General features: G+C 48.8%; 1 protein-coding gene across 1 annotated transcript in view; it reads right to left on the reverse strand.

Moving 5' to 3' along the window:
- ANAPC1 (anaphase promoting complex subunit 1) overlaps positions 1–15,036 on the reverse strand; it is a 24,952-nt gene extending 9,916 nt beyond the window's left edge. The window contains exons 1-27 of the mRNA XM_018917961.3: positions 14,724–15,036; positions 13,770–13,931; positions 13,591–13,642; positions 12,928–13,037; positions 12,680–12,762; positions 11,805–11,878; positions 11,435–11,580; positions 10,771–10,991; positions 9,931–10,140; positions 9,544–9,639; positions 9,205–9,295; positions 9,050–9,115; positions 8,760–8,897; positions 8,286–8,426; positions 7,990–8,050; positions 7,515–7,702; positions 6,999–7,073; positions 6,594–6,859; positions 6,292–6,383; positions 5,813–5,961; positions 4,797–4,875; positions 4,682–4,718; positions 4,519–4,589; positions 4,226–4,404; positions 2,079–2,305; positions 857–975; positions 166–437 (exon numbers count right to left, since the gene is read on the reverse strand). Coding sequence (XP_018773506.2) covers positions 166–437; positions 857–975; positions 2,079–2,305; positions 4,226–4,404; positions 4,519–4,589; positions 4,682–4,718; positions 4,797–4,875; positions 5,813–5,961; positions 6,292–6,383; positions 6,594–6,859; positions 6,999–7,073; positions 7,515–7,702; positions 7,990–8,050; positions 8,286–8,426; positions 8,760–8,897; positions 9,050–9,115; positions 9,205–9,295; positions 9,544–9,639; positions 9,931–10,140; positions 10,771–10,991; positions 11,435–11,580; positions 11,805–11,878; positions 12,680–12,762; positions 12,928–13,037; positions 13,591–13,642; positions 13,770–13,931; positions 14,724–14,936 — 3,618 coding nt within the window. The 5' untranslated portion in view covers positions 14,937–15,036. The remainder of the gene's footprint in view (positions 1–165; positions 438–856; positions 976–2,078; positions 2,306–4,225; positions 4,405–4,518; positions 4,590–4,681; positions 4,719–4,796; positions 4,876–5,812; positions 5,962–6,291; positions 6,384–6,593; positions 6,860–6,998; positions 7,074–7,514; positions 7,703–7,989; positions 8,051–8,285; positions 8,427–8,759; positions 8,898–9,049; positions 9,116–9,204; positions 9,296–9,543; positions 9,640–9,930; positions 10,141–10,770; positions 10,992–11,434; positions 11,581–11,804; positions 11,879–12,679; positions 12,763–12,927; positions 13,038–13,590; positions 13,643–13,769; positions 13,932–14,723) is intronic.
- Between the last annotated feature and the right edge of the window lie 1,066 nt (positions 15,037–16,102).

Raw genomic sequence — 16,102 nt, forward strand, 5'->3', positions numbered from 1 at the left:
CTTCCAACCCAAACCATGCACCACAACCACAGCAAAGCAACTCAGACATTCTCCCACACCAGGAAACTCCCGTTGCAGCAATCCCAAGAAACCTTATTTCCTTGTTTTGCCTAAAGACTCCAGTCCCACCGGGATCTGGCTCTTGGATGTGCCAGAGGGCCTCACCTTTGTCAGGTAGTCGTGGATGTTGAGGGTGGCCAGCTTGGTGAGGTGCCCGTTGAGGCCCAGGGCCATGAGGAACCCCGCGTACTCGTTGGCCAGCTCGGCGATTTTGGGCTTGTTGTAGACGATCCAGGCGGAGTCGATCTGGGAGGCGGGAGCGATCTTCAGGCCGGCGGCCACCCCGTTGTGGAAGCTGGCCCAGCAGGCCATGTTGGGGGGCACATCGATGTTCCCACTGTTCAGATCCACTGTGGTGTTCCTCGGAGGAGCACGGCCTGCCATGGGAGAGGGGGTAACAGCGGTCAGGAAAAGCCAAGCTCTACATCCAGTGCTAAGTGAGGGAACAGCTCTGATCCAAGAATGCCCAGGAATGTCAGGACAGCCCTTTGCAGGATCTCCAGTGCTGTATGACCCCAGCACTGTTTAGGCCATTTTTCCACTTCCCTCTCCTTCTGTACTTAATAAAAGGTTTCAGTGTTGGATAACACTGGTCCTGACCATTCCAGAAGGATCTTCCACCATTCTAGGTAGCAGATTCAAAGCCCAAAGGAGCTGCTTCCTCACAAAACCCACACCTGAGCCGTGAAATTCTTGATGGAGAAGATGCTATAAAAATTACTGTTATGGGATAACAGCTGGAAGAAAGCCCATCCAGCTCTGGGATGGACTGGGAAGGAACCCCTGACCAACGTACCAGTGAGGTTCAGCTTAGGGATGGGCAGCTGCTCCGTTGGCACAGGATGGTAGGAGAACAGGGTGAACATTCCTCGTCCAACTGGGAGCGCCATGGTTCGCTGGCACAGCTGCAACAGCCTGGTGGGGAGGTGAATCCAAAATCACATTTTGGAAAATTTTCCCAAATATAAACAACCTACAAACAACAGGCACTGGACAGAACCATTTTCCTTCATTGTGACTCCTTCCTTCTCCTTTTGAAATGAATCTTTGATCCTTACAAGGTTCATCCCCAAGACACCTTTTAGCTGCTGGAACCTGGCACTATTTTTCCCTTAAAGCTGGTTGAATAAATCCATTCCATGGATACTTCCCAGCTGTGCTGGAAGCGAGGTGAGAGGAGAAAGCCAAGTCAAGGTGGTTGCTCTGTGGGATCCTGCTATGAGTGGTGATAACACCGAGTAATAACCCTGGTACAGAGGTGATAAGGTGCTCCCAAGAATGCCGACCACAATTCTCTATGATTTAGTCTGGAAACACTTTCTAAACTCGTTAGATTACTCAGCTCCCTAGGTCAGACTCAGAACATGTTGCACGGTAATGGTGTTCTCAGGTTTGCTTTTTAACTTGGCTTTTAAAGAACAGGTTTTTAACCCCCCCAAAAAGTGAATAAAGCAGGACAGGGTCAATCGAGGCCACTGGACACAGGTTTCAAAGGAATGGGATGGGACAGTGAATGTGCTTTCTGTGGAATTCCAAGGTCCCCTGTCTCAAGACCAGCCTATCAAAAAGGGTTCTCCATCCTTAGGCAGGGCATGGATGGTTTGATCTCTACAGAGTAGGTCCTGCTTATATTTCACTTTTTTTGGGCAGAAGGAAATGCTACAAAATATCTTCAACACCAACTGACCTCCATGTGCTGTCTGTCCTTCCCAAGAGCCCCCTACTCCACCACAGCAGAGCTTTGATCCACAGAACTCCAAAGACTTGGATTATGATTTTTTTTTTTTAAATTAGATTCCGAGCCTCCAAAAACATCCCCACAACCTTTCAGCAGAACGAAATACTGGGAAATAGAAACAGCTGGAAATGGAGAAATTTCCAAGGCCAGACTGGATGGAGCTTGGAGAAACCTGGGATAGTGAAAGGTGTCCATGGCCATGGCAGAGCTTGGAATGAGATGAGCTTTAAGGTCGTTCCAAAGCCAAGCCAAGCCAAGCCAAGCTTCCAGGACTCCTTACCTGTTTTCCTTCTCCTCGATGTACTCGTGGTCACTGGCCTCTGGCATCTGCACCACGTTGACGCGGACGGGCCGGGCGCTCTGGAGGAGCCTCCTCACCTCCTGCACCCTCAGGTCCTCGCTCCAGATCAGGGACATCACCTCCTCGTTCATGTCGTTCATGCCATCCTCGTCCTCCTCCGACTCGGCTGCCGACGGGATGTCCGAGGACAGCACCGTGCCCACGGACTGCAAGGGGAAGGGAAAAGACAATTCCAGGGTGGGAGCGCTGCCAGGAAGGCACCACAACCTGAACTCACCCAGTACAATGACGGATTGTACTGGGTGAGTTCAGGTTGTGTTACGAATGCTGTAACACCAATGCAGGGTTACAGCATTCCCGTGCTCCTTACAGGAATTTAAAGGCCTGAAGGATTTCCAAAGATGGAAATCAAGTACTTTTGCACAACCAAATGGGATACATAACTAAAACCAAGAGGATATGACACCTCAAATGCATTGAGGAGGTGACGTGTGATGAAGTTCTTGTCCTTTCAAAATCTTTCCTTGTTTTGGAGCAGTTATAGAAAAAGGTTTTCCTTTCCCTGCCTACTCCATCAGCCCAAATTATCCCAATTTGTGATCAGCCCAACCAGAGCTGCTGTTCTGCAGATTCTGCTCCAAACCCTGTGTTATTTTTCACAGCATCGATGTTTTCACATATCATTTTGGAGTGATACTCCACAACCACCTTGGAAAAGCAAATCACCCATTAAAACAAACAGCCTGCACAGCAGAAAATCCCAAAATTCCTCACTATCATAAAACCTGGGATTCATCACAGCACCAGAATGGTTTTGGAACTTCCCCACATGACCAGAAAAGCACCAAAGCTTAGGAGCACTCTTGGAAAACCCTTTTCCCACGCAAGATTTCAGAAATGCGTTTCTAAAACTCTTCTCTCCTGTTTGCTCACATCACACAAGTGGTGGGAGAACCCAAAGGGAACAGATCTTCCTGTGGTTCTCTGGGAACATGTGGCCCCAGGAAGGCAAGTAAATGAAGAGCTGATGAATGAAACTCAATTTCTTCTGGTAAATCCACACTCAATCTCAACACACAACTGCACCACCCAGAGCAGCAGCGTCCGTTCTGAAACAGGAAACTCCACCCTGCCCTCCTGAGAAATGACAAACAATTTGGGGTTTGAAGCTCACTTTGGCCTTTTAAGGTCACATCAATTCGAGGCATTGTTAAAAAGCCAGTGATAAAATCAAATTTATCACCATTTTTGATGATTCGTGAGGGTTTCTGTTGGGCACAGCTTCCACCAGAAGCAACAAAAAGGATTTTTTGTGTGGTGGCAGGTGGGGTTTGACCTGGAGTTAATTAACCTTTCTGCCAAATTAATTACAGTTTTGATATGCAATTAGTCATAAAGCCTTTGCTGTAGAAAACTGGAATAACTTTAACATCCCTTCCAAAGCTGAGGCAGCAAAAAAGGATCGTGACCAAGATGGACTTGAGATTTCAATTCCAATTCCTGACTTTGGAAAAGGCTCCAACCTTCTGCCATGAAGGGATTTTACGTCAGCCTTAAGAAGATTTTTGGCTTTCTACAAAGGACATTTCAGTGAGATGCAATTCCTTGGGATGCTGGTGATAGCCACCATCAGAAGAAAATGTTGAAGAGAAAAGCATCACTCTGTTTTTTTAATAATTTTACCTCAGGATACAAGTAACTAAAACCTTTTTTGGGAAAAAAAGAGAAATGTGCCAAGTGTATTTCCAAATCCAGCTCTTCTAGTGGAAAGGAGGATGCCAGCCATGCCAACACAATGAACCTCTGACAAATTCCCACTTCCTTCTCCTTCTGCCATGGCTTGATGGCAGAGCCTCTGGAGAAAGCACCAAAGAATGAGAGGAAGAAGAATCCAATAGCTCTGGAGATAAAACTTTGGTCTAAATTTAAAAATGTGATTTATCTTGAGTTTTCCCAGCTATCCACGATTATCCATTCCTGCTGGATGTTGCTTTTCCCACCAAAACCCTTGTACACGTAAATCCTCCATTTTGTCACCCTCAGTTTGGGAATTAAGCTGGAAATTCCTGAGCTGCTTGCTCTGCCCAAACCCTGGGACTGGGAGATCCCTTTGTGGCCATACTCACGGATTTTCCCTTCTGCAGGCTCCCTTCCCAGGCCTGCTTGGACAAATCCTGGCGGCCGATGAGGAGGCAAACGGCTTCCGGCCAGTCCGAGGCCGGCTGCTCCCGGCACTGGTAGATGGCATCTCGGATGGGAAGGGCCACGCCAAAGGGAAGAGATTCCAGATCCCTCAAGGTGAAACCTTAAAATTAAGGAGGGAAAAAAAACCCAAATAAGTGTTATCAATCCCAGACAAAGAGTGCTTCCTGTTATACAAGCACATGGTTATTCGGGAATGTTGTTGTTCCACTCTTACCAACACTGGTCATCCAAAGGACCAATTTTTCAGCCAGGCTGGAAACAGAAGTGCTGGATTTGAAACTGCACCTGGAAAATTAAGGAGAAGTCCATAAAAGCCCATCCAGAAGTCAGCAGGAAGTCACAAACTCAATAAAACAACACCAAAAAAGTTTCCATACCGATTGTCATCCTGCTCCATCTGCTGCTTCCGTTGGCCTAGGAAAGACAAGGCTGTGTTAATTCCAAGTTTTCCAAGCTTGAGACACTCCCAGGATGGAGTCAAAGCATCCTTACCCGATGTGATCTTGTACAAATAATGGGAGGCTTCATTCAGCACAGCACTCTCATCCCCAAGGATGTACAGAGCCACACTCTGGGGAGGAGAGACACCACAAAAAGTCATTTTGGGGCTGATATTCCTTTGCTTCCCAGAAAAACAGGCAGGAAGTAACTGGAATACAACCTCAGAAGTGGGGCAGGTATATTGTGGGGGAAAAGAGACTGAAACAACTGAACAACGACAAACTTTGAAGCTCTAAATTTTGGGGAAATAAATCCACCCTGAAACATTGCACTGAATTTTCCCTCACTGCTCCAGAGATAAAAGATTAATATCTTCCCAACAGAAAAACACGTTCCCAGTTATCCTCCTCGTGTTTCTCACATTCCATTTCTCCTGCAGGACACACACATTTTCCACTTGGTCTCCTCCACATCTTGGATATTTTGTGAAGGTTCCAAGTGAAAAGGCTGTTGGGTCCAGCCAGCAAAATCCAAGGGATCAGTCCATATATTCTGAAAATTCTGGGAAAAATCACATCCAGGTAAAATGATTTTGTGGGCTTTATGAAGATCTTTCAACTCTGAGCTCTGCAAGGGCAGATCAGGCAGAGAGAGGAGAAAAACAGGAAAAACAGGGAGGCTTTTTCTCCCTGTTTTTCTCCTCAGGCTTGACACCTCTGCTCCCAGCTGGAAAAGTTTTCCCATGAGTAAGGAAGTGATGCTGACCAGGAGATACCATCAGCACTCACAGGACTAAATATTGATGTTGGGGCATGCCCAAGGAGAAAAATGGGGAATTCTCGTTCCCAAAATACAGATAATCCCAAGTTCAATTATCACTTTGCACAATCCAAGTGGTGAAGCTGCTCAGCTCCAATACATCCAGGAAATGAATCCCTCCGTTATTTCACCCTCCTTTAGGGATGTTTCAATCCCAGGAAATTGAGCAGCTGGAGCAAGCCCTGCCCAGAGGGCAGTGCTGACAGAACAGGGCACATTCCCTGTATTCCCTGTCCCCCAGCACTCACCAGTACCACCAGTTTGCTCCTTTCACAGATCCCTGGTAAGTAGGGATAAGGCTGCACTCCCTCTCCCTTCAGGCAGGAACTCAGCCACTGGAAGATACTTGGAGGCTCAGCAGAAAAAAAGGAGGGATGGAGCATGAAACCTGTTTGGACTTCAGATGAACAGCAAAGACCATGAGCTCAGGGAAAAGGCACAGGAATTCCTCACCATTCCCAATTCCTCCAGTATTTCCTTCAACAAGACAAACCCAGCATTTCCCCACAAAATGTTACAGATCCCTCCTGTCAGGGATGGAGGGATCATTCCTGTCATAAAATCCTCTGATGGGATTTTATGACAGGAATGAAAACTCAAGACATCTATTTAAAGAAGAAAAATTATCTCAAAGGAATAAGCAGGGGATAATCCTTCAGAATGAGGGTAATGTTAAAAACAAAGGGAATATCCAAGTATCATGGAATAGCCAAAGGCTTAAACTCACCCTGGTCAATTATGCAGGTCTGCCTGGAGGTTTTGACAAGGGCTGGGTAGTCCCTGTAGTAATAATCCATGTAAGCTTCCAGTTTCAAATCCCTGGAATGAGAGAGAGGGGAGTCACAGACTGGGAAAAAACCATTCCAACCTCCTGGATGCCACCTTTGGGCAGTTGCTGCTACTGGGGGAGAATTTGGAGCCATGGAACAAACAGGAAAGGTTTTAAATATTCCTTTCCTTCAAATACAGGGCAAGTTTGCTCCAGTTTGGGCAATCCCACCAAAAGAAACGATTTTCCAGTGGGAATACCTGGCCAGCTGAACCAGGAGAACCACGAGGGAGCGGAGTCCTTCTCCCATCAGACTGTTCAGTTTGAGCTCCTCGTAGATGAGGTGGAGAACAAAGAAAATGGCAGGAATGTGGGAGAAAAGGAGGGTGGAGGAATCCAAACTGAGGCTCTGGGAAAAATCATCCCTGGAAGCTGAAACTTCCAGAGGGTCCAGGCGCAGAGCTTTGGCAATGGGATGAGACTCGAAATTCCTGTGGTAGTCAGAGCTCAGGAGATATTCCCAGTCCTAGAGCAAAGAAACAGGAAAGAAAGACAGAGGATCCACGGTGAACATAATTTCCAGAAAGATAATTCCAAAGCACTGTTACACTGGATTTTTTTCCCTAAAAACCAATCCAAATATAACAGAGGGAACCATTTCTTACCTCATCTGACCCAGTTTCTGATGGCCTTGCCTTCTTTGGAGCAATGACTGGGGAGAGTGATCCTTCAAAATCGAGCTGCAACAAATCAAAGAAATAAAAATAGAAGAAATAAATGGGAAAAGAAAATTTAAATAAAGAGGTTTCTTTGTGATTTCTTAGGAGCCAAGGTTTCCTGTGATTTCTTTGGAACCAAGGTTTCCTAGGTGAATCACAACATCTGAACTCAAGCCAAGTAGGACATGATGTGGCTTGAGGTACTTCTGGATGTGCCAGACAAAGCCCAGAAATCCAAAATCCTCTTTAAGGAACAGCAGTCTGAGTTGTGACCTGTGTTTAAACTCAGAACTGATTTAACATGGATGAGATGAACCAAATTGAATACAGCAGGGTTACCTGTTGAGGTGGAATCAAATCTTCCTCATTTACTTTTACAATAAGCACCTTGTAAATGTATCTCATGACAAAGACAGAGTAAAACAGGCCTGAAAATCAGAAGTGAAGAATGGATTTGCTCACATTCCGCGTCCAGCAGAGCCTCTCGGTGTTGTAACCCATCATGTTCATCAGACAGGTGACAAATAAATTCCACTCTGAGTGGTAGCTGGGCCCTCCTGGGGCGTTGTAGGCGTTGTACCACTTCACCAACATCTGCACAGCTGTTTCCTTGGGCAGGATGGCTTTCACCCCCTGCAGGCATCTCTTCACTGTTGGAAAAGAAGGAAATCATCCATCAGCTCTGGCTTCCTGGGATTTGCTTCATCAGTGGTGGAAATCTCCACAAGTTCCTCTTGCTGGTCCTGCTTTTAACTCTAAATAATGCCACAAAACTCCAACAGCTCTTCCTTGAGTTGAGCATAAATCCTCAGATTTGGAACAAAAATAAGGAAAAATACTCCTTTTTTTGCTCATTACTGAAACCAGCCATGTCTGAACTGGCATCTCAGCCCTTCCCCAAGCAAAGCAAAAGCCACCTAAAGCTTTGGAACCCTACCTAATTCCGAGGTGGCGATTTCAGGAATACTGATCCGAACCATGGTGTTATTGCTGAGCTCCTGGAAAGTCCAACAGAAGTGGAAATAAATCAGGAAATGCATCAAGTGCAGGCAGAATAATTTTCTATCAACTCAGAACTCCTTAGTGGGTGAAGATATTCCCAAATCCTGGCTTTTGCTACATTAAGATGTGGAATTCAGGTGCCAGTTCTGTGAAACACTGGAAGTCTTGGAATTATCTTGAACTAATCTTTGTTATCAAAAGTGCTGCCTCAAATGACAGGGAAATACCTACTAGAGTTACTCTGTTGTGGACAGGATCCCTCAGAGCTTGGATGAAAGTCCCAAGCTGCTGGAAAGTGCAGTCCTCAACGTAGGGGGAGTCGTGGAGCTTGGAAGAATCCCTTAATTCCGGAACTGGTGACAAAAGCACGCTCTGGAAAGTGGGGAAAATGAGCCCGTTTTAGAGTTCAAACTGAAGTGGAATTCAGAATTAAAGCGGATCTGAGCAAAGAACAGCTATAATTGTTGGGTTTGAAGTACTAACAAGAATCTTGGAAATTACTCTAAATCTTTCCAATCCCTGCCTTGGAAGTTTTATGGCAAGCAGAAATAAATAAACAGGGCAGCAGCACAGAAATCTTCTTTTAAACACAGTTTATTCAGGGGATTTACAAAACAAGAAGGAAAGATTCAACTCCAAAAGTCACCTTAGAAGATAAAAAACCACCAATCATTAGAAGAAAAGGAATATTTCCTTATTTGTTACCTCTTCCAGGGGCCCCAGGTGCTTGTTCAAAGGCTTGGATGGAGTACTGACACTATCCAAGGGAGTGCTTGGCCGAGGCATTGGGTTGGACATTGACAGGGATGGAGCAGGAAGCCCGGGAATAAAAACCTTTCCCACCTTTTTGGTGGAAAAGGGAAACAAAAAGTTAAGTTTTTCTCTACAAACAACCCCCACAAAAATTATTTAATTGCCCCATTAATGCTGTGGATGTTTCAGAACTCCCTTTCCAGCACTGCACACAAATTAGGGATGGAAAAGGTGACGCTTACCCGAACCACTCCGGAATAAAGCACCAGATTCCCACTGCCTTCCAGAACCAGCAGGGTGTCAATTCCCTGGAATAATCAAGCAGCTCATTCAGCTCCTTGTGTTCAATTAAGGAGGCACCAGCTGCATGACAAGGACATTCCACAGGTAACAATACCTCCACTGGAGCTGCATCCTTTGCTGGAATATTGGTGACAGATCCAAAGATCAGCTGGGATTTATCATTGCTCTCTTGGAATTTTACACACCTAGGGATTAGGGAGAACAAGAAACATAAAAGGTTTGTCCTGGGTGTTGTCACAGAAAGAAAACACAGACTTCCAACAGTGCAGTGCATTTTTGGTGGGTTTTGTGGTTCCTTCCTCCTTTTCCCTGCTTTGCCCAAAATAAATCAACTTATTTTTAATTTGCTAGTTAATTAAAATCCCTGATGTACTTCCAGCTGGGAATTTCAGGAGTGCTTCTCCTGGTTCACATGTCCCCAAGGAATGCTCACCTCAGCTGGAGCTGGGATTCCACTAAAAAGCACAGGAATTTCTGCCCACAAAGGTCAGTGGAAATGAACACTTTGGATGCCTGGGAATTCTTCTCTCTGGAAAAGAGACACAAGAACCAGGTTAGAACCTACTTTGCTTTGGAGACTCCATGAAACCATTCAGAAAGCCTGGAATAACACATCAGGAAATACTGGTCTGAGTGCTGTTCTCTGCAAGGGAGCCAGGCACTTAGGGAGCACCATTTCCCAAAAAAAAAAAAAAAAATCAGGGAATGCAAGTCCATGAAGACTCCAAGATGGCTCCACTTGCAGAAAAACCACTCAAATTAGCTGTGATTTCACTTTAATTCCTGCTTCCCAACTCTCATCCCAAGAAAACCAGCTGACCTCATGCTTGGGACTGTTTCTGTCCACAGGTGGTCGATGCAGAGTTCAGGAACGATCGGCTCCGTCTCCGGCACGAGGAAGGAGTCGTTGGAAATGGAATTTGGGGAATGGGTAACGCTGGGTCTCCTTGGGGACTGGGCACTGCTGGAAAAGTTGAACCTCTGCACTCCAGAGAAGGAATGGACTCCCAGGGCTGGGGAATGGGAACGGCTGCAGGCGGAGACAGGATATGGGTGAGAAGGGGATCTTCAAAATCACGGAAAAATCAGATATTGATGCAGCCAAAAAGTGGATCTTCAAAACTGGGATAAAATCAGCGACATTGGATACAGCTGAAAAGTGGATCTTCAAAACCAGGGAGAATCCTAGGGAGCTCATCCAGTGCCTTTAAAACCCAACCAAACCCTAAACCAGGAACCAGCTCACTGTTGATTTCCTTTAGTTTTCCAGCACAGGAAAACGATTCTCTAATTATTTTCCAGACATCTCTGTCCAAATCCGAGAGATTAAATTTCAAAAGGATTTCAGATGGTCCATTCCATCAAAAGTCCCTCCCAACCTCTTCCCTCTAATTTCTTTAGAGAAGCCAGCCCAAAACACTCCTGGGACTCAAACATCCTGCAAGCATTCCTTGATCCATGACAGAGCAGCCTCCTTGTCTCTGGCAAGGGCACTACCCTCCTGTACTGTTGGGATAATCCCACAGGAAGGGCATTCCAAGGGAAGTTTCAGGTGCTGCAACACAAGAGGCACCTGAGCCTTGGATGGAAAGACAGAGAGCAAAACGTGTCCATGCTATTCCATGGGTCCCATCCTTTGGGATTTGCTGTGGGTGCTCACCTCAAAGCAGCCATGTTGGAGATGGTGGGAGAGCGGGATTGCAGGTTGGGAGAGGAGCTGGATCTGCTCTGGCTGTGGATGGACGAGTAGTTCTGGAAAGGGGAGCCCCCAGGGGAGTCTCCTTTGGAGAAGCTCCGGAGATGAGCGGTCAGGGAGCTGCTGGTGGCCATGTGCTGGGGGGTGCCCCCCTGCTCTGGGAATTTCAGCACCAGGCTCTGCTCCTGGGAGGAAAACCAATGGCATGTGGGCAAGGACAGCCAGGGAGAGGCTTTTCCAACAGCTTTTCCCATCAGTTACATGTTACAAATTGGTGCTCAGCCTATGGAGTTAATTCCATCAACCTTGCTCTTCCACTCCCACAGCAACTGCTCCAGTGGTTTTCACAAAATCACAGGATCTGGCTGGAAAAGACCTTAATGCCCAGCCAGTTCCACTCTCTGCCATGGGAACACCCTCCCCTATCCCAAGCACTGTCCAACCTGGAACATTTCCAGGAATGGAGCAGCCACAGATTCTCTGGGAAACTCTGCCAGGTCATCACAACCCTCACTGTCAAAAGTTTTAATGGCACTAAGAAACTTCCCACTTTTCTTAAGCTTCTGGTCCAATGTATGGAATAATAATAACGTAATCCATGACCCTTTATTCCCCAGGGAATGTGTACCTCTGGCTTGACTCTCCTGAGGGCCCAGACTGTGTGTAAGCTCTGCACAGTGTCGTAGGTCATCACAATGGAAGGGTCCGCGCTGAGGAACACGATCCTCAGCGAGTGGTCAGCCACGTACTGCACCCGGGACGATCCAAACACTCCTGGAAAACAGGGATGCATCCCAAAGGATCAGCCCCACAGCAACACTATGAGCATGTCCCACACTCTCTTCCTTCCACAATCTGGGTTTCTCCCCTGAGCAGCCTCCCTGTTCATGCAGCCGCTCTAACTGCAGCCTTGGAAGTGACTCTTCCCGAATTTTTTGATACAGGGACACACTGGGATTTGCTGCCACCCCGAGGGACTCCAGAGACATCCAATGTACCTCCAGACTTCCAGACCAGAGGGGTGATCTCATCCAAGGGGTGCAGCATGCTGAACATCGTCGGCAAAGGCTCCCTAGGGAAAAGCCAGACAAATCAGAGCCTGGAATGTGACAGCAGGGACACAGATTCCATCTCCAAAAGCTTGTTGGATTGACTGAGTAGACTCAACTTTTCAGGACCTCTATTCCTAATCCCAGCTCTTCCGATGACTAGAGAATCCCAGGGGAAAACCCAAAAAGGTGGATAAAAGCTGCTCATCAGTGCATTGTCCTACTGCTCCCTTTGGGATCCACAGAGGACTTCCACAGGGGCTGGAAGCCTCAGCCAACAGGGAATGGGACCCCCACCAAAGAGAAAATGGGATCCTGCAGGTGAGAGAAAATGTCTTGATGACAATCCCTCAGTGACTCTCCCAGCTGTCCATGGCAGCCTGGAATCAATTCCTAGGACAAACCTCAGTGGAATCAGGCTGGTGCTTCCCAGATCCTATTCCCAGGACCAGCACTCCCAAATATTTTTTAACACTCAGCTTTGAATGTGCTCACTCAGAGTCACTGGGATGGGATAAAAAGACTGGAAGAAGCACATCAATAAAATCCCAGAATGGTTTGTTTGGGTAGGAAGGGATCTTAAAATGATCCCATTCCACCTCCTGCCATGGGCAGGGACACTTCCACTATCCCAGGTTGCTCCAAGCCCCATCCAAGCTGTCCTTGAACACTTCCAGGGAGGGGCCAAACACAACTTCCTCCTTTCCCACCCAATTTTACCTTTTCCTATCAGAAAGACACAGATCTTTCACCACCGCCCTCCAACTCCCCCATTCCTTATTAGATCATCCAACAGGAAACCACCCAAATTCCTCATCCCATACCTGGGTGGACTTGGAGGCACCTCATGGGAAGAACTGCTGCGCTCAAATAGCAACCCGTATTTGGTTGGCCAGACATTTGCAACCTATTAAAAAAATATGGATTTATGGTGGGATAAAAAATCAACCATTGATGATTTTTGAGGGTCTTTTAGGAAAATAAGATGTATCAGGGTTTTCATGCAGAGCAGGGAAACGTAAATGTGGACAAAAATGTTCCAATTGTGGACAAAAAGCGTGGCAGGAGTTACCTGGAAAGGCAGAGCAGCAATGTAATCCTTCCCCTCCATGCTGTGCACGTTTATGCAGGAATTCTGCAAAATGCAGATACATTTCTCCACTATTTCCTCACTGCCTGACACTGGGAAGGAAGGCACAAAACAATGACACGGTGAAGTTTGGCTCTGTTTCAGACATCCCTTATACCCAAAAAGTAAATTCTGACATTTCAAGTCGTGGTGAATGAGCTCCTGGAGTGTGTCCAGAGAAGGGAATGGAGCTGGGAAGGGGCTGGAAAACAAGGACTGTCTGAGAAAAAAGCCTGGAGAAAAGAAGGCTCAGGAGAGACCTTCTGGCTCTGCACAACTTCCCTGACAGGAGGGTGCAGCCAGGGGGGGGTCAGGCTCTGCTTCCAGGGAACAAGGGACAGGATGAGAGGAAACAGCCCCAAGTTGCACCAGGGGAGATTCAGGGTGGATATTGGGAAAATCTCTTCCCCAAAAGAGTATCCAGCCCTGACACAGGCACGGGGGCTACACAAGCCACGTGGATGTGGCACTTGGAGATGTGGTTTTGGCAACAGTCGGACTTGGTGGTCTCTGAGGGCTTTCCCAACCTAAACAATTCCATGATTCCAAGCCAAGGGAGCTGAGCTCTGAGCATTTGCCCAGCAGCACAAGAAGCAGGACACTCACCATCAGCTTTCTCCCACTTTTCCTGGGGGATAGTGAAGTCACACCACAAGGCCTGAAACCCAACACAGCATCATTAACTCTCCGGAACGAGCTGCTCCCACACAACACCACCTTTCCGTGTTCCCTGCCTGGAAAGGGTCTGTGGGCTCCCTCGGTGCCCCTTCCCCACATTTCTGTACCTGCAGGACGGGGCTGTCGACGGTGAACGCCTTGTACACGGCGGACGCTTGGCTTCTGCTGCCCTTGCTCCAGATGACCACATTGCTGGCCACGTACAGCTCCTCGTCGTAGTCCACCTCCTCCCCAACATCACTGATGCCTTTCCTCAGCTGCCAGCTTTCCTGGAAAACGGAGGTTTGTCAAGGGAAAGCCACAAGAGCCATGGGTATGATGAGTTTGGATAGTTACAAGGTGCTGGCACGGAGAAGTTGTGGCTGCTCCATCCCTGGAAGTGTCCCAGGCCAGGATGGACGGGGCTTGGAGCACCCTGGGATAGTGGGAGGTGTCCCTGATCATGGCAGGGGGTGAAAAGAGATGATCCATAAGATCCCTTCCAACCCAAAACCCCCTGCCATTCCACGGTAAAGGACAATCAGGATCCATTTATCAGGTTTATTTTGATGGAAGCCAGGGAGGAACAGGTAAGGGAGACCCTCTGTAGAGTTCTGAGATTTAGAATGAAACCCCTTGCTCCCTAAACTCCTTCTCAGAAAGGAGCTGGAATATGGATGGATGCAGTCTTAAGCTCGATCTCCATCAGAGCTGGGGATGTTCACCTGGAGAAGAGAAACCTCCAAGGAGACCTTAAAACCCCTTCCAGTGCCCAAAGGGGCTCCAAGAGAGCTGGAGTGGGACTTGGACACGAGTCTGGATCGACAGGACAAGGGGAATGGGCTTCCTGCTGCCAGAGGGCAGGGTTAGATGGGACACTGGGAAGGAATTTTTCCCTGGGAGGGTGGAGGGTGGCGAGGCCCTGGCACAGCCTGCCCCATCCCTGGAAGTCAAGGCCAGGCTGGAGGAGGCTTGGAGCAACCCGGGCTGCGGGAACCTGTCCCAGCCCACGGCGGCGGGCGGGAACCGCATGGGCTTGAAGTTCCCTTCCCTCCCAACCCCCAGCTCAGCAAGGCTCGTACCCGGTGCCGGTCGTGGATGGTGACCTCTCGGAGGGAGCCCACGAGCCCCGCGGCGCCGTCGGAGGAGCAGAGCTCCGGCGCGGGCTGCAGCCGCCGCAGCTGCAGGCTCAGGGCGCTCGGGTGCCGCCGGCTCTGCTCGCGGCCCCGCGGCGCGAACTCCTGCAGGTCGCCGGCCGCAATCATCGTCGCCCTCTCGTCACAGTGGTCCGACATGGGGCCCCGATATCCACATTATTTCCGGGACGCTCCGGCGGCTCCCGCGGGCACCGGGACGCGCGGGGAGCGGCACCAGCGGCACCAGCGGCACCGGCGGCCCCTCACGCGGGCGCGGCCATCTTGGCCCTCCCGCCCTGCCCCGCGCGCGCCCGCGCCGCCATGGCCGCGCCTCACGGGCGGCCCGCGCCGCTCCCGGGGGAACGCGGCTGTTCCCGGCGTGTCCTGGCGGGAATCCAGCGCCTCTCGGCGTGTGCTGAGGGGAGACTTCCCCCAAAATGCCGTTTCAAAGTGCCACAGTCCCGCCGAGCGCTGTTGGTGATTGCTGTGCTCCCGTGGCGGCTTCCGTCGTGTATCGCCCAGCTCGCAGCCTGGGGCTGTGCTAGACTGTCTTTAAACTGACGGAGAATGAGTTTAGATGGGATGCTGGAAAGTAATGCTTCCCTGTGAGGGTGGTGAGGCACTGGAAGAGCTGCCCAGAGAAGCTGTGGCTGCCCCATCTCTGGAAGTGTTCCCGGCCAGGGTGGAACGATCTGGGATAGTGGAAGGTTTCCCAGCCCATGGCAAGGAACTGGGTCATGTTTAAAGTTCCTTCCCACCTAAATCATCCTGGCACCCCAGGGTAAAGAATAATCCCAATCCACTGAGAGTGATTTTGATGGAAGACAGGGGTGTAAAAGGGAGGAAAGTGTAAGGGAGATTCAGAATGAACCCTCTTGTTTCCTAAACTCCTTTTCAGAGAGGAGGTGGGATGAAGATGTATCCAATTTTAGGCTCAATCTCTGTCAGAATTGGGAAGGAGAAGGAGGAGATCTGAGAGAGATCCAGGGTGATCTTAGAGCACCTTCCAGTGCCTGAAGGGGCTCCGAAATAAAGGAAGAAAGAATTCCGTGCTGATGCTCTCTGTTGTTGTTGTTGTTGTTGTGTCCCCGTGAGCTGGACCGAGGGTGTTTGTTCCAGAAAAGCCCTGCCCCACTTCTGCATGGCCCCTTCTCCACTCACATCTTATTCATTTCCCTGGTATTTAGTACCAAGGACCCTTGTCCGTTATTCCCAGCAATCCCTGTTTGGCTCCATGGCTGGCTGTGTTTGAGCCATGGGCTCAAATGCCCAGAGAATGCCCCATGCCTGGGAGTGTTCCAAGCCAAGCTGACAGGGCTTGGAGC

The sequence above is a fragment of the Serinus canaria genome, chromosome 3, assembly GCF_022539315.1.
Source record: "Serinus canaria isolate serCan28SL12 chromosome 3, serCan2020, whole genome shotgun sequence".
Classification (NCBI taxonomy): Eukaryota; Metazoa; Chordata; class Aves; order Passeriformes; family Fringillidae; genus Serinus; species Serinus canaria.